This window comes from Pelodiscus sinensis, chromosome 4, assembly GCF_049634645.1.
Source record: "Pelodiscus sinensis isolate JC-2024 chromosome 4, ASM4963464v1, whole genome shotgun sequence".
In the NCBI taxonomy this organism is placed as follows: Eukaryota; Metazoa; Chordata; order Testudines; family Trionychidae; genus Pelodiscus; species Pelodiscus sinensis.
Genome location: NC_134714.1, coordinates 31346440 through 31365053, shown reverse-complemented (window position 1 = coordinate 31365053; position 18614 = coordinate 31346440). Strand labels below are relative to the sequence as shown.

The 18614-nt window shown below is 41.2% G+C and overlaps 1 protein-coding gene across 3 annotated transcripts in view; it reads right to left on the bottom strand.

Annotated features, from left to right (window-relative positions):
- PPP4R3A (protein phosphatase 4 regulatory subunit 3A) overlaps positions 1 to 18614 on the bottom strand; it is a 97640-nt gene that overhangs the window by 42613 nt on the left and 36413 nt on the right. For 2 of the 3 annotated variants that reach the window (XM_025190962.2, XM_006135507.4), the window contains exons 3-4: positions 16042 to 16140; positions 13345 to 13962 (exon numbers count right to left, since the gene is read on the bottom strand). In XM_025190962.2, coding sequence (XP_025046747.1) covers positions 13345 to 13962; positions 16042 to 16140 — 717 coding nt within the window. Of the gene's footprint in view, positions 1 to 13344; positions 13963 to 16041; positions 16141 to 18529; positions 18594 to 18614 lie in introns of all 3 variants that reach the window. The other variant, XM_025190961.2, reaches the window with a different exon arrangement.

The following is an 18614-nucleotide window of genomic DNA, read 5'->3' as shown; positions in this document are numbered from 1 at the left end:
GGATAGGTGGATTCAGTACTCATGGGGAGTCTGCTGAAAGGCAGACGGATGTCTTCCTTTAAGTTCATCTGCAAGTTTGACACCATCAGCTCAGGATTAAACGAAGACTGTGAATGGCTCGCTAAATACAAAAGCAGCTTCTCCTCTCTTGGTAGTCACACCTCCAGATCAGCTGCTAGAAGTGGGCCTCATCCTCCCTGACTGAATTAACCTCGTTATCTCTAGCCTGATTCTGGCCTGCATATTTTATACCTGCCTCTGGATATTTCCACTACATGCATCTGATGAAATGAGTCTTTGTCCACAAAAGCTTATGTTTCAATACATCTGTTAGTCTATAAGGTGCTACAAGACTCCTTGTCGCTTTTGCTTGAAGGCAGATCCTCATGGCACTAGCACATGCTTTCCACGTCCTCCACCCCCATGCATATAGTTGATAGGATTAACCAGTAAGCTTAGGTTTATGGGTTAATCATTTACTCGGCTATACACTAACATCCTTATAAACAACCAGTGAGGCCCCTGGATGACTGAGATGCCAAAGGAGTGCTCCAAGATGATAAAGTCGTTGCAGAGGAACTAAACCAATTATTTGCTTCTGTCTTCACGGCTGTGGATGTTAGGGAGATTCCCAAACCTGAGCCATTCTGAGGAATTGTCCCAGATTGAGGAGTCATTAGATGCAGTATTGATAAACTTAACAGTAATAAGTCCCCAGGACTCGATGGCATTCACCTAAGAGTTCTGAAATAACTCAAGTGTGAAATTGCACAACTATTAACTGTCATTTGTAGCCTATCCTTTAAATCAACTTTTGTACATAATGACTGGAAGATAGCTAATGGGAAGCCAATATTTTAAAAGGCGATCCTGGCAGTCTGGTAAGTCTAACGTCAGTGACAGGCAAAGTAGTTGAAACTATAGTAAAGAACAGAATTCTCAGACACATAGATGAACATAATTTGTTGGGGAAAAGTCAGCGTAGTTTCTGTAAAGGGAAATCATGCCTTACTGACCTACTAGAGTTCTTTGACAGGGTCAACAAACTTATAGACCAAGGCGGGGGGGGGGGGGGGGCGTCCAATGGATATAGATTTTCAGAAAGCCTTTTACAAGGCCCCAAGGTCACTCATCAAAGGCTCTTAAGTAAAGTTAGTTGTCATGGGATAAGAGGGAAGATCCTTTCATGGATTGATAACTGGTTAAAAAGACAGGAAACAAAGCATAGGTAGGAATAAATGGTACGTTTTCAGAATGGAGAGAGGTAACTAGTGGTGTCCATACTGGGACCAATGCTGCTCAACCTATTTATAAATGATCTAGAGAAAGGGGTAAACAGTGAGGTGGCAACATTTGCAGATGATGGTGAACTGCTTAAGATAGTTATGACCAAGGAAGACGGTAAAGCGCTTCCAAAAGATTTCGCCAAACTAAGTGACCGGGCAATAAAATGGCAAATGAAATTGAATGTTGATAAATGTAAAGTAACGCACATTGAGGAAAAAAATCTTAACTATACATACAATATGATGGGAACTAATTTAGCAATAACTACTCAAGAGATCTTCAAATCATTGTGGATAGTTCTCTGAAAATATCCACTCAATGTGCAGCATCAGTCAAAAAAGCAACCAGAATATTAGGAATAATTAAAAAAGGGATAGAGAAGAAGACAGAGAATATCTTATTGCCATTATATAAATCCATTTAAGCCCACATCTTGAACACTGTATACATATGTGGCCAGCTCATCTCAAAAAAGATTGTGTCACTGGAAAAAGTTCAGAAAAGGGTAAAAAAATTATTATGGGTTTGGAATGGGTCCCATACGAGGAGGGATTAAACTTGGACTTTCTGCTCTAGAAAAGAGGAGACTAAGGGAGGATAAGATAGAGTTCAATAAAATTATGACTGGTATGGAGAAAACTAGTAAGGAAAAGTGATTTACTTGTTCTTATAATGTACGTAGTAAGGGTCACCAAATGAAATTAAATAGGTAGCAGTTTTAAAACAAAAGGAATTATTTCTTCTAAGGACGTGAATAAGTAATTGATTAACTGGTACCCTGGAGTAGCCTTCTGTGGCCTGCCTGCTCCCCCCATGCAAGTCTGTTCCTGCTCCCATGAGCCCCTACACGCTGGAACCCTGCTTCTTCTCTACCCCCAACTTCTCTTCCTTTGTGGAGCAGGAATCATTGCTTGCCATCCACACTACATAACTGATAAATATTATTGTATCAATGCATAAATAATACAGCCAACATCCCATTATGCAAGTATTCCTTTATTAAAACAAAGTCCTTACCTCAGCAAATTTGCAGCCATTCAAATGGTAAAACCTGACCTAGTCACTTGTTTCTACCAATATTCCTGTATGCTGGCCCAAAATGCAGGAAGGGTATCTTATAACTACTTTGCCATTCTAGAAAGTCTAACTACCCACTCTCTGAGCTAGCATAATGGACAGTTTTTGAATAGCTGGCACAATTGATTTACAAAGAAACCAAATTTGTGGATGGAAATATGCAGGAGACAAACCTTTCTCAAGAAAGAGTGACAGATCTATTTCACACACACACAGATTTTTTAATTGTTTTTGACAAAATATGTACATATTCAATCCCCATTCTATGCTAAGGATGTTAAATCTCATTTTAAAAAGTTAACCCATTAAATGTTAAGTTTAACAGGTTAAAAGGAATCCCGCGTTGTGGTCATACCATGAGCAGAGGGGAGGCTGCTCTGAACTGGGCGTGTCTCGTTGCACTATGGGTCGGGGGAAGGGAGGGTGGGGCTGGAGCGGTGCCACAGGTGAGGTTGAAGGGGTGTTGCTACAGCTTAGTCAGGCTGGAGCAGCCTCCATCTGCAGTGCAATGGACCCTGCTGCTAGTTAACCACTTGCCCAGTAAGACCTTTACATCCCTAGTCTATGTTTTTGGCACCCACATCACTAAAAAATTAGAACTTCAGAAATTGGAGAGACACACCTACGCTAAAAGAGTGTTAAGATTGCAAGGTGAAGTGAGGAAAGAATCACATACTCCGTGATTAAGCACCTATTCAATATTTTATTGTTCAGCATTTGGTCTCAGGCACACCATTCAATCCCTGCATGGAATATAGTACTCAATCTCTGCAGGGACTTTCTGGGTGTATCTACACTGTACCTGGAGCTTGAAATAATCTACATAATTTGAGCTAGGATAATTGCTTAGTTTATTTCCAGTTAATTTTTAAACCGCTTATTTCAAAATTTGGTGCTTTTTACACACTACTTATTTCAAACTCTGGTATCCTGAAGTAGTGAAGTACAGATGTAGCCTCTTAGGACTGTCACAGGATGCCTGCTCTCTTAAAAAAAAAAAAAAGTAAGCAGGATTCAGTGCACCTGGACTAATTAGCTGATGCCATATTGGGTCTAAAGGGAGGCACCTGGGCCTTAATGAAGGGAATTCAAAGTTAGATTTCTGAGGGATGCCTTCAGACACCATGGAATAAGGAAGTTTCTGCATGTCCTTGAATCAACAGGGGAAAGGCATAACTGGAAAGACCTGTGTAGGTCAAACTTCAAGCAACAGGTGCTCAGAGAGCTGAAAGACAGGCCCCCTCAGGGAGGAGGAACAGCACCCCATGCGATGGAAGAACTGAATTATTAGAGAGGACAGGCTCTCAGAAGTGGGGTGGGCTCAGCTGATCATGTCTTTGAATGTCTGAATTTTCCTTTGAAAGACATTTCACTGGATGTACCAAATTGGACCTCAAAAGGGGCAATTTTTACAACATCTGGCCTGTGTGAACTATTTTTAAAAAGGCAACTTGATTTAAAGAGAAACTGAGGCAGACTTCAGCAGAGACAGAACTGGCCAGAAGAGGGATTATAAAATAGACACTCCCATTTAAAATGGAACTCATCACAATAGTATAAGATCGCTTCACAAACATGAATGAGGTAACATGTCCTGAGTTTTACAGATGGGGAACTATACACCGATGTGTCTAATCCACTGTATAGAATCATAAAAACACAGTGATGGAAAAGACCTCAATAAGTCATCAACAATAGCCCCCTATGCTGACTGATGACCAAGGAAACTTATCCTTCACAGGTGTTTATCTAACCCAGTAGTTTTCAAACTTTTTTTGCCTGCAGCTCATCCCACTCAACGCAGCCCATCCTGCCTTTCCACAGACCACAAGGCAACAACCCATGATGACAAAAGGGGTACAGAAGTGGACTGAAGGTGAGGCCTGGGAGAGAATTAGGGAGGGGGCAGGAGATGTGATGTGTTGGGGGGGTCAGGAAGAGAGGGTGCAGGAGCAGTGTGGGTCTCAGTGGGAGGCAGGTGCATGGTCTGGGCATGAGGGTGACAGAGGGGCACTTACCTGGCTCCATGCCCCTTGCTGCTCCCATTAGCTGTGATTCTGGCCAATGGGAGCAGCGGGGAAAGCCTCCAGTTTCCTGCACTGCCATTCCAACCATCCAGGGGAAGGGGAAGTGCAATATGCAGAGCTGCCCCACCCTCCACTGAGCCAGATCCAGTCTGCGAGGCTTCTCCCTCCCACTGCGGGAAGCCAGCATTGGCGCTCCAACCTAAGGGGAGGAGGTCATGGGACTGAAGCACCAGTGCAGGCCCCTCACTAGGGCGGAGGAAGGGGGAGCCCTGAGCCCATGGCCCACCTGCAAGATGGTTGTGGACCACACTTTGAGAAACACTGATCTAACCTATTCTTAAAAAAACGCAAAAAACCCTTCAGTGATGGCTATTTCATAGCTTAACTAAGCTTACAGGGTCAGGTATGGGGAACTGTGAGTGAGAAGCAAAATACACAAACCACCGCTGTTGTAGCTCTTGACTTAGAAGGAAAAAGATACTTCCCACATTACCCTCACACACCGGAGCCTAGGAGGGCGCAGCCTAGTAGATTTTGTGTGTTCCAGCCTACAGAGGGATGGGGGGGGGGGGGGGGGGAGAAAGGGAGGGGAAGCTGGAGCACCAGCACGGGCTCCCCAATGCTAGGGAGGAGCTCTAAGCCTTGGGGGTGGGATTCGGGCAAGCTGGGGGCCAGGTATGGCCCGGGGGCCTTCAGTTCCCAATCCCAGTTATAGGTTAACAGGTTTTTCCTATCATCTATCTAACCTAAACCTCCCTTGTTACAGATTAAGCCCATTACCTCTTGTCCTACTTTCAGTGGATAGAGAACAATTGATCACGGTCCTCTTTTTAACAGCCTTTAACATATTTTCAGAGTGTTATCAAGTCTCTCTCAACCTTCTTTTCTCAAGACTAAATGTGAGCAGTTTAAGATTTCTCTCATAGGTCAGGGCAGATTTTCTAAACCTTATATCATTTTTTGTTGCTCTCCTATAGACTCCCTCCAATTTGTCCAGATCTTTCCTAAAACTGTGGCATACAGAACTGGGAAGAATGCTGAGGCCTCAAGATGAAAATACAGACTATATTATAATTTATATGCATACGGGGCCAATCTTAATTCTGGCATTTCTTCACTTGAGTTCTTGACTTTCCAACTAGGGCTGTCAATCTCAGTTAAATTCAATCAATTAATAAGAAAAAATTAACTGGATTAACAAGAGTCACTATTAATCAGTTTTAATTACACTGTTAAACAGAATACCAGTTTACATTTATAATAAATATTTTGGATGTTTTTCTGTATTTTCAAAAGATATTATTTCAATAACACCACAAAATACAAAGTGTATAGTATGTATATTACAACAGTGCCATGCATATGCTTATTCTCATTTTCAGGTGACCATGTAAATCAGGGATGGGCAGCCCAGCAAACCTTTTCATCTGCACTTCCCACCCTGTGCTGCTCAAAGCAGCTAGCTAGCTGCTCCCTGTGGCTTTCTGTGCTGCGGGGTTGGGGAAAGGGAGAGGCTTTATAACTTCCCCTGCTACCAGCAAAATCTCTCTGCTACCACTGGCCAGAAACAGCTGTGCATTGAACATTAAAGGGCAGTACACAAAGCCTCTCTCCTCCACTCCCCCCCCCATCCACTCCCACCATTAATGCAAAGCCACATGTAAAAGTCAGCCGGGGCAGCTGGCAGGTAGGCAAGCAACCTTAAGAGTGCTGCTGTCCAGGAACTGCTTAGATATGCACCTCCTGGCCACAGCCTCTCTGGCACCCCACCTCCTCCTGCACCCAACTCCCTTCCAGACCCTGTACCCCCTCGTACACCACTCCCTGAGGCCAGAATCCTTTCCTGCACCATGCACCTCAATGTCCTGCCTCAGGTCACAACTTCCTCCTTCACCCAAACTCCGTCTCAGACCCCACACCCTCTCCTGCACCTCAGTCCCCCACCTGAGCTCCCTTCTGCACCTAACCTCCATCCCAGAACCCACATACCCCATAGAACAGTGCAGCCCTTCACCAAAATCTTGGAGTTGCTCCCCCCCCATCAAAAATTATTGCCTACTCCTACTGTAAATAGTGAGAAGGCAGCATTATTTCTTGCAAATGTAAACAAATTTATTTGTCTTATTGATTGCTTGAACAAACAGAAGTAGACTTATAGGCCCTAAGGTCTTACATTGTTTTGGTTTTGAATGGAGTTATGTGTAAAAAAAAAAAGTTTAACATTTGTAATCTGTACTTCCATGCTAAACAGACTGCACTATAATACTTGTGTGAGTGAACTGAAAAAATACTATTTTTCTTTATCTCTTATTACAAATGTTTGCACTGTAATTATGTGAACACTATACATTTGTACTGTGTATTGTAACTGAAATCAATACATTTGGAAATGAAAAAAACATCCAAAATATAGTAAATTTTAATTGGTATTCTATTATTGTTAAATAATTAAATTAAAACTATGTTTAATTGCAACTTTTTAAATCTCGAGTGTGAATTTTTAAAAATGTCTAACAGCTCTAGAATGTGTTCTAAAGAAAAACTGAAAAAACAAGTGGCATAATGTGGTTGTCAGTATAAGTCATCCGCAGGGCCACATGAGGTAATGGAAGTAATTGACAGTAGCAGTAAGTTATCATCTTTTGCATGGACCAGCCACTGGCAGTGGGACGGGGATTCAACAAAATTTGCCACTGGGTTCCACAAATATTTTCTGACAGTAAATGCAGAATGAGATTCAACAGTCTTGGGTTCCATGCCATCTTCTGGAAGGTAGCATGTGCTAGTGGACGCTTGGGCTCCTGTTTCCCCTCAGCCGATTCCTTTCTACCTCTGCCTACTTCAGCCTGCCCCAGTCCTGTTTCTTCTTCTCACCCACCCAGGTACTCATCCCAGTAAATCCAGTCTCCATCCAATGCTCCTCATCCCTATCTCTCTCCATGTTCCTCATATGTCAACTTCCTTCTCTTCTAGACTCCTTGTCCCGGTGTCCCCTGCCAGGCTCCTCCTCTAATCTCAGTCCTGTCCATCCCACCCTCTGTCCCAGGCTCCTAAAATGGTTACTCTCTTCCTTACATGTTAGGCTTCTTGTCCCAATCTATTCTTTTGGTCTCACTAGTGTCCTCTAGGGATGCTAAATTTCAATTAGCTGATAAGGGGGGTGCTTGCTATCCTGCTGCTCCTCTGCTTCTGAAATGTACAGGAGCCACCTGTGGGGTCCCAACTGCTAAGCCTCTCCCTCTGAAATGTGTACATTTCAGGGAAAGAGGCATAGCAGTCGGTCCCTGACCATGCCATTTCCCCACTGCTCCTCTGCCTCCCCTGCCCACCCCCCACAGAGACGGTGCTGGGGAAACCAGATTTTAAGTCTGCTCCTCCCAGCACCAGCTCCCTTGGTGCCTCTGATACAAAGGGGGGGAGGAGGAGGGAGGAAGAGAGGGGAGTGACTAGTCAAGTAGTGACTCAACTACCTGATAAGCCTAGGCTTCTGGGTAGTTGACTATTTGCTTACATCCGTAGTATCCTCTGCACTCATGTCTGACAATTTCCTTCTCCACACTCTTGGGACATTAGCAGGGGATGAGATGGGAAAACAATAGCACAGGAGAGTATTGCTGCTCAAATTCTGGGTACCTACAAGCACAGCAACCTCATGCTACTGGGAGCAGCAACTGTAGAGAAAGTCCTGCTCATCTCTTGCAGTCCTGGGATAGAATATGGCCCAATGTATACAGTATCTTTGGAGAACTTAGCTGTCAAATGCTAACACAAGAGTTTCTAACAAGTCTCTGGGAAAAACCCTTTACTTGCTCCCTCTTACCCAAAAGAGAGTTAAAAAAGCACTCAGTGTCAAATATCTGCAATAATCACATGTAGGATGGCCATCGCCCACTCACCTGAGGGCCCCAACCAAGCAAAACCTCCTAGCCTGAATTAAAACTTTGCCCTGGTTTTTAGTCTGGATTCACAGATGTCCAAGAAGGGATTAGTTAAAAAATGGTGGCAAATACACAAAGCCAGAAGAGTGCTTGTGTGTATGGCACGTGAAGAGAAGAGGCGCGGATGTTGTGGATGGACTGTATAAATACTTTACATTCCTAAATAACTTAAAGCATTTAAACATAAAGCGGAACCATTTTGCTCCTGTATAGTTCACCTTCACTGAATCCAGAATTATCCAAGGTTGACCTAAAAATCAACAGCAGTAGTAACACTGCCACAAGCATCACCATAACCCACAGAAGATAACTAAGCTCTCAGAAACCTCTATCCTTGGTTCCCATCGGACTATCATGAAGCACTCTGAACATACAGTCCAGGGTTCTCTTTAGTTAAATTTAGCTAAACTTCAGTGCCCTAAAAAACAATACCAAGCACTGGCTCCAGCAGGAAATGGTAAGGTGGAAGGGAGAATGCCAGGCACTTTACTAACTACAACGACTTATATAGCGTTCAGGATCCATCAACTAATATATAGAATTAACAATAGTAAGAAAGAAACCTCAGACACTAACAAAACATGTATATGGTGGTATGAGCTTTTGTGGGCACAACCCACTTCTTCAGATGAATGGAATTATTAAAAGTCCAGTTTCTAAATAAATAACAAATGGAGGGGTGGGGGTGTAAAAGAAGGAAAAAGAAGGGGGGGAAAGGGAAAAGAATAGTCAGAGTGTCCATGCAACAAGCAGCTGATATAGAAGGTACTAAGTGTTCTTAAGTACCCAGTGTTTGGTTTTTTAGGTCATTAGGATGTGGATTATAGCAAGTCACCCAGCCAATGTCTTTGTTCATACCTCTGTTGAAGGAATCAAACTTGTAAATGAAGTTAAGCTCTGAAGCCTCCCTGTGGAGCTTGCTTGTAAATTGGCCTGAAACAATAAGGTGACTTTGAGACCCATTAATGAGTGTCCAATCAAGTTAAAATGTTCCCGGACAGGTTTCTGTATGTTGCCTTTTCAGATATCTGATTTGTGTCCTTTAATTCTCTCACAGAGACTGGCCAGTTTGGCCAATATACAAAGCACTGCTGTCATTTGATAGCATAGATCACATTTGTGGATGTACGTACAGTTATATGAGCCTCTGATATGGTGATTTATGTGGTTAGGTCGTATGATGATATAGCTGGTATATAAGTGTGGACAGAGTTGGCACTGGGGTGGGTTCCTCGATGAGTATAACGGTGTGCTGTGTGGTTACTAGAAAGAATGTTTGAGGTTCGGGGGTTGTTTGTAGGCAAGGAGCGGCCTGTCCCCCAAAGCATGTAAGAGAGTGAGGGGTAATTTTCTAGGATAGGTTGTAGATAATTCATTGAAGGGTTTAAGTTGGGGGCTATAAGTGGTGTTGTGTTTTCTTTTCTGGGCATACCTTGAAGTAGGTGATCTCTGGGTACTCATCTGGCTCTGTCATCCTGTTTTTTCACTTCTTCAGGTGGGTATTTCAGTTTTAAGAATGCTCTATATAGATACTATAGATGTTTGTATCGGTCTGTGGGATTGGAGCACATCCATTGTATTTAGGGCTTGGCCGTAAAGAATAGATTGGGAAATGTGAATAGGGTGGAAGCTAGAGACATGAAGGTAAGTGTAACACTTGCTAGGTTTCCAGTATACGGTGGTGGAAATGTGTGTGTCATATAATTGTACTGTAGTGTCAAGGAAGTAGATCACTCACGTGGACTGGTTCAGGCTAAGGTTGACAGTGGAGTGGAAATTATTGAACGTTCTTCAAGGGTCTCCTTCACCTGCTGGTGAAGGTTAATTGGTGAAGCTGGAGCAGCTCCCCACCTGACATAGGAAGCCGGAGCAGCCCGTCTGTGGGGTGCCCTGGCCCACCACAGCAGGGGCTGCTCGGGCCAGGGTAGAGCAGCCTTTGCTTGCGGTGGCAGCAGAGGGGTGGGGTGTTCCACTCTAGTGGCAGGCCATTCTAGGCTGGAGTAGCTCCCCTCTCGCCCCCCCCCCCTTTAATCTACAGGCAAGTAATTTTAATCTTTCAGCCGCAGTTTCTCTAACTGCTATAGGGCAATGATACACAATAGTGTTTAAATTGGTTACGTTTAACTGGCTAGCCAATTAAATGGGATTTTACATTCCTAACATGACCGTACTCCGGAGTAAATTTTTCTAACCTAGGTTTTATAAGGCATAAAAACCTACTCCTCCAGGCTGAACAGTAATTAGGTTTGATGTGTAGGACCAGGGAGCTGCATGCTATTACTCAGGAGGAGCGGAAAGGTGAATAGAAGTCTAAGTGCCATTGATCCTTTAACAGGATGGGACAGAGGGAGTCGGGTATCTCAGAGACAAGCAGCCTGAGTAGGTAAGTTTTCAAAGGGAGGATGCTTAGAAGACTGCTACCCATCCATCCCTTAGCTGCTCCAACTGGACAGTGGGCAGGAGTCTTTGAAGCTCTTCTTACCATCACTGCTGCTGTGGGTAATGATCTGAAGGTATCTTTTCTTCTCCCTCTCTCTTTCATTCTCTCTTTGAAATCAATGAGTATCCTCACAAGTTTAAACACACACATGAACAGTTCCTCCCATTCTCATTCCTCTACCACTAATGTACCCCCACATTTACCCAAGCCGTACAATATCCACCATAAAACTAGTGAGATGTTGAATATTGGTTATTTAAGCAAACGTGTAACTGCTTGACATTTTACACACAAGGGGGGTGGGGAGAGAGGTGGGAGCAAGCTCCTGGCAAGCACTGGCTCCTGCCTGCCCTTCCCATCCCCCCACTGCCTGGGAGGGGGAAGGAGGAAAGGGAAGCTGGCAGTTCCACAGAACCTGCACATGCCACCTGCCCAATCCCACATTGCTGCCTCTGAGGGAGGCTGCAGAAGAGAGGGGCAGGCAGCTCCACGGGAGTTGGCACCCTGGGCATATCAGCTCCCACCAAGGCAGCAGGAGTTGGGGGGGGGGGGGGGGGAGAAGAGGAGAGAGAAGCGGGCATGTAGTCTATAGGATTAATCAATAAGCCCAGGCTTATCAGTTAATTGTGTAGTCAACTACACATTGACTGCCTTTTCTCCTCTCCCAGGGTAGGGAAAGGAGCAAGAAAAAGTGTGGAGAAGTGGAATGAAAGGGTGAGAAAATATGGCTTTTTGGTTTTAAAATTTGAACTTCAAGTCTTCAGCCTCTTAAAAGAAAAAACATTCTAAGGAAACATTATACCTAACCTTAATATTTGCTGTGTGGGGAAAGAAGAGAAAAAGGCAGCATAAAAATTATTTTATTGGGGGTGAGATGCCACCCTAATAAGTTTAATTACTCAAAACCCTTTTATTGCTCTAAAATTTTAGATAACGCAGTTTGGGGGCAGAGCATAGCTTGAGGTACAGCTTGAGGCACAGCTTGAAACACAGCTGTACTTCAGACAGATCAGTAGGTTTAAACATTGGGCTAATAATGTTTGGTACATTTTTCAAGTTTGTTTTTGTGGTTTTAAATGTACCACAGTGTAAGAGATCCATACTATTCTGTATACCTTGTTTCATTTTCTCCAAAAAGAAGCAAAATTAAATTAGATGTTTCTGCCAAACAACTTCCATTTTATAAGCCTTCCCCATTTACATACCTACAATTTTCCTCCCTCTTGGTGCTTTCTGGAAGTCAGAAGAGCTACCACTAGACTGCCAGCCCCCAGGACTATAGAATAGTCAGGTAACTTATAAGAATTCATGCAGCTACTCGATTACCTGATATCTAATATTCCCTAGCTACCATACGACAAAGAATGTTTATTCTTTCCTGTGTAGAGTTTCTTGCTGTTTTTCAAAGCTGGAGAGGGCAACTATTATGAATCGTTCAAGTTTCTGTTTAATGTAAATTATTAATCCATAAAACTTGACAGTTGGGAAGTATCTTACTCATTTACAGACAGTAGAAACAGAAGTATGGAGAGGTTTAAGTGACTTATCCAAGGTCACAGAGCAAATCAAATGACATAACCAACACTCAAGCCAAGCTGTGCCTCTTGTATACAAGTTAGTAAACCATATTCTACATGCAATACTCTTATCACCACTGGCTAAAGCAAAAAAAAAGTTGTAGGGAAGAAACTGGTCTGCTACTATTGTATCAACTGTTTCATTCTGTGCAACAGATATTACTCCTATTTCTGATAGCTACAGTAGCTGCTTGAATATGTTGCAGTACTGACTCCTCTTGCCTCTTTCAGTCACAGTTTCCCTATATGTTATGGGGGTATTCAAAGGTGTGTTTTGAGGCTCTCCTAAACAAACTAAGTTTAAAATGTTAAGGCAAGTCAGGAGCAGCAGCAACAGCAACATCTAGCACTGTAATCACTCCTTCAGACTACAAAGCTACTAGAAAAACCATGCACATTATCTCCATCCTTTTTTGTTTGGTTTAAGAAGCTGACATCCACTGACTTCAAATTAAACATCTAAATTTCTCCATGAAAACTCGTTGAACAAATGCACAAATTCAAAAATAAGAGATTAGAACAAATCTGTAGTTTCTAGGCAAAGCTATTTTACAACTATGAGTCAAATAAGCAGGAACATGTTTAAGTCACAACTATTTTATAAAATCTGTATCTTTCAAACAACTTGTCTGAGCTGTCTCAACCTTCTAAAATTTCACATTTAGAATTTTTCCAGTGAAAAGATTTACTTTTTAGTTACAGAGGCTGGCATATTAACTCATAAAAGTCCCAACTGAGCAAGTTACTGCATAGCCTCACAAATTTAAATTCAACTGTGTTCTGTTAGGTAGTAAAGCAATTTGTTATATTTACATTATAAGTTCTATGATAATAAGTCTAAAGTTCACATTTTAATTGAAAAATATCAAATTTATAGCTTAGCCTTCCAAACCCTGTTAATTTCTTGCATATAATATATATTAAAAAAAATCTTAAAATGCTAAAAGCCAGTTTCAAGTTAACTTTTCATGTTAAAAAAGTAAGAACCTCAGACTTACCTGTAGCATACCAACTATTTCCACTTTATTAAAAAAAATGAAAGAGTGAAGTGTAGACAGCATATTTTCCTCAAACACTGAAGGAGTGGGTAGAACCATATCTTGGATATACTGTACTCTGTATGTTTGATGAATCTTTTGCTTCAACTCTGGATCAGATATAGGAATCACCTCTTTAAATTTTGCTGTTTTTGTCAGAAATTCCCTGTGTTTCCGTGACTGCGATAAAGAAGGATCATATTCTAGGCATCCAATTACATCCATTATACATTCCTCAGAAAACATTACTTCAAAAAGTGCAGTTCTGTTCAAAAGGAAGATTCCCTTGATAATTTCATACAAGTGGTGTAGTCCCTCGGTGTTCTCCAAGTCCTCGCACACATGAAAAATTTCTAAGAGCTTTTTAATATAGCCCTCATTCTCCAATGCTAGTGCGAGTTTTTCACGACGCAATGGGGAAGGCAGTGAAGATGCCACAAGTTCCGCAATTTCCTCTAGTCGACTTAATTCACAAGATGGCAATTCTAGACCTGGTGATGACATATCATCAAAACGTTCCTCCTCAGATTCATCTACAAGGTCCTGAGTAATATCCACTGAAGGATCTTTTCCTTGAACCTATTACAATGAGACATTTTTATAAATAATGTTAAAAAGTTTCTACTAGCAATTTTTAAAATATTTCTAACAACTTGAATTTCCAGTAGAGAAAAGAGAGGGGGAAGGTGGGGGGGAAGAAGCAAAAAACCCACATTATACTCTTTGATGGCAGAAAGGCTTAAAATCATATTCTTATTGAAAGTATTATCTGGAATGTCAGTAATTTTACTTCAGGGAGCCAAAAATAAAAGCATGAATAAGAGTTTGAATTTTAAATGTAATGCAGTTTAAATTCTCATGTGCTTTCCACTGGTAGTATGAAAGACACATTCTTGGATACTGAGCACCTTCATTAACGTAAAAAGATTTTGAAATAATATTTTTCTGGATTAGATACTTAATTTTATTAGTTTGTATAAAGCTGTATATTTAAATGACAGGAAACTGGAAGAATAGGGAATACAAGAAACAGCAGAATTTTCAGAGTACTTCAGGCAAAAGGAACAAATTATTATAATTTAGCAGTTTCCAAGTGCCCATCACTATAGCTTGAAAGATTCCCTTGCCCAAGGTTAATAAGAAGCATTCTCAGGTAAACATCTTCTGTAGAATCTAAGCTTTCAATTACATTTTTTTTCCTTAAACACTTATGGTTTTGAAAATAAGGTTCTAATACAAACAGATATTAAGAAGACTGTACTGCATCAGTTTAAGTCTATATACAGCTTGTTCAATTACCTCTGGTGTTGATCAGAGCTTACCACCACAAGCTGCACCAGAATGAATTGATCAGAGTTTTGTCAGCTTTTACTGCTATTTCTCATAACTGTGGGTAATAGTGAAAACTGACAAGAAACAAATAAGTTTTGTTCTTCCATAGTGTGAGAAAACTGAATATCAGCACAGAGGCACTGGTGTTATTCACTGGGAAAGAGGACCCAAAAATGATGGTTGTTACCGATACTCTGCTCCTTTTTCAATATATCTGCAGTAACAAAAACTGAGGGAATTGAAGAAATTGAGGTTCTCACCCTACAGATGCAGCTGGGAGACTAGTGGAGTTATAAAGGACAAAACACCTCATTCTTGCAACAAACAGAAGGCTGTAGAAGAGTATGGAAAAATGATGAGAACACTCCTCTATTCATATAGCAGCCAAAAAAGGCTGAGGGAAGGGCCGGGAGACACAAATTTGGGTGCTGTCCAGCCCCAGGTACATGTAAAAAGTGGGATTTCAAAACACAGTCTGAGGACAACAATCTGGCAAGAATACTAACACGTACAATTTCCCCAAAGCTGGGAACAACTGGCTTTTTATCTGGGTAAGGTGGTGCCATTCTATCTTTTGTATATGTCTATAGCTAATAGTTTTAATTCTCTGTCAATATTTTTGATTATGGGTGGGAAAGATTTATGGAATAAAACTGAAAATGAATACGATCTGCAGGAATGTACAAAGTGATGTATGAAGACATCTCTGGAGAGGAGAAGTAGAAGAAAGCATAGCATGGAGCCCGGGTTCAGCAGGGAACTCCGAGTCCCCCGCTGATCCCAGGCTCCATGGTTTTGAAATGCAAAAGAGCCCCCCACAGGGGAATCTTGTGCATTTCAAAGAAGGCACACGCAGGCAGCCCGGAGTCGGCGGGACTTCCCACTGGCCCCGGGCTGTATGCGGAGTTCCAGCAGGGGCTCTTGTACATTTCAAAGAAGGAATGCAGAAGTGCCTATTGACTTGTCAACTAGTCAATTAACTGCATTTTAACATCCTTATTCTCAATCAGATAAAACTTTGGTGGAATACAGCTTACTTGTCTAATCTGTTCCATGAACTTGTACTTTGTTAAAAATATCTTTGAGATTCACCTACACTTTCCCTAAGTATAGTTTGCACACAGATCTGAAAGCTTTCCCCAACTCTTAAACTTAGCACCAGATTTTTAGGGGGAAAGCAACAACTTCTCAATTACCAAATACGTAAATGTTTTCTTCTGCATTTTTTACTTACAAATACTATGCTTAATCTCATTGTTAAAAAATTCCATAAAAATCAAAGACATAATGCAACCATCTAAATAATCTTCCATTTTTCAAACATACCTGGCATATTTTTTCCCATATTTCATCACATCCAGCTTTTTCTTGAAAGCTAAGTGCCAAATCATAATTTTCAGCTTCAGACCACACAATCAAAGTGTCCTAGAAAGAGATAAAAAAATATCTTTCAGGCAAGTTAGTTTTTAAAGCCTGTATAGCTATAATACATTTGAAGAGTGACTTATCAGTTAAACTGACAATGCAAAGGTGAAACCAAAAACCAGAAAAAAAATAAAATACATATTCAATTATCATATTTTAAAGTTATGTTTGAAGTACCTATGAAAGTTACATTTTATACAAACCAAGACAAATAAGTCAATAAATAATGCCAAAATTTTTCACTATTACTTTATGCAACTAAAAATTATATGTATATACCAAATATACATTTTAAATACATCTTTAAGCTTTTTTACTTCCCTCTCAAATAAAGCATGCTAACAATTAAAATATATCAGTTAAATTGACTTCTTCTGGACTAGTGAGTATGCATAAAACTAATCACATGTGCAAGTCATGTCAAGGATCACGGTCACAGCATTCGGATCCATTGTGCCCCAGAAAGTGCTATGCTGATGCAATGTCTAGATAGAAAACAGATGTATATTTAAAAGTGTCTATGCATTTGAAACTATGACAGAACTACTCGTAAGCATGGCGCTAATTTATTGGGTGCATTAATGGTCTTTTTATACCACCCCCACCTTTATTTTAAATCTGAAAGGCAAGCCTGCTTGACAGCAATTCTGGGCCCAAAAGCTGAACAGGCCCTCATGCATGCATGAACTGCACCTGTGCTGGTCCGTGCCCAGAGAGCTGCCATCTGTGCTACTGGCTGTGGTCTTCTGACACAGCGAAAGCTTCTACATGTCTGCCTAGGTAGGTTGCCAACTGTCCCATCACGCAAACCCAAACACCCTTGCTGCGCTCGTATCCTGCCCCTTCTCAGAGACCATGCCCCTGTCCTACCCCTTTTGTGAGGCCCATCTCCCCACTCACTTCATCACTTGCTCTTTCCCAACCTCACTAACTTTCACCAGACTGGGACAGAGGGTTAGGATGCAAGAGCGTGGCAATTACCTCAGGTGGCTTCGAAAAGTGACCATAATACCCTCTGGTAGTGGCTCCTAGGTGTAAAGACCAGGAGAACTATGAGCACCACCGCAGTTCCAGGCCAATCAGAGCTGCACAGTTGGTGCTCAGGAAGGGGCAGCGTTTGGAGATATTCCCTTCCCTCTGGGGATCACAAGGATTCGGCCAGCCACTCCCAGGAGCGGCATGAAGCAAAGGTGGGCAGGAAGTCTGCCTTATTCCTGCTGCACTGCCAATGGCAGATGCCCCCCTACTTCAGCCTTTTTAAATTGCCCAGTCTCCTTTAAATTGCCTCCTTTGCATCCCTCACCCCCTCAAAGTGGGCCTGCTAAAAGGATATAACGTTTTACCATTTTGTAAAAACACACGACTAGGTTAAATGGGCACCAAGTTGTGCTTATCTCCTACTATCCCAAGCCTGTGACAATATCCTAGTGATCAGGATAGTATTGCAGGGGTATTAAATAGGAGTGGAAGCTGAAAAGCTACACTAGATTATCAGACAAATATATTAATTCCCTTTCTGAGCTGGGCTAACAGGCTGCATACTGCTAAAATTAACAGGCTATTGATTATTCTCTTTACATGCATCTCGGTATAATCTAAGTAGCGTCTTCAAGTTTAGTTTGCAGTGTTGCAGCATCCAGGATATGGATACTGAAAAGGAAGATGAGGACATCTTTTATTAACGATTTTTTATTAAACCAACTTTTGTTTGTGCAAGGGACAAATTTTTGAACTTTACAGAGCTTTTCCTCAGGTTTGGAAAAAACAACCAGTGCCATTAGGAACTCCTTTTCTTGTAAGTTTTAACAGAAATATCAATTAGTTATAAATATGGCCTGATTAAAAAAAAGACTACCTTTTATAGAAAAAATGAAAAGCTATACATTCATGCATTTTCTTTGTATCCAATGAAAACATTAGAAACTTTTTAAAATCACATTCGACATTTAAATCTGAAATATGCTATAAAACAGAATACCTATGCTACATTATACATAACCTTCTTTAGTTCACTATTATCATTTTAAAGGAGTTTTAAAAAATTAACATAGTAAAAAATAAGAACCTTACATAATTTAATATTTTATATGTAAACTGGGTTTTTGTTTCCTTCAACAAGCATTAAATGGATAATAACCATAAAGGAAAAAAAAGTGACCTTTTTTATTTTACAATGAACTTTCCAGGAAAATATTTTTGTCTCTTCCCATTCCCCACACATTTACATTTAAAATTAAAATTAAATTAGCCAAAATAGCACAGCACTACTATCCTCCTCCACTCTGAGCAAGCAAATGAAGAGAACAGTATCAATTTGCCATTATCAGGAGCAGCTATACAGCTTCAAATATACTATTGTATTGGGTTTATCTTGCAAATGGCAATTTACCTTTTCTTTTTCCAAAGGATTGGGGAAGAGGTGGTGGACAGAAGGAACAGATTTAGCAAGCCACCTCCAAAATACAAAAAGGAAA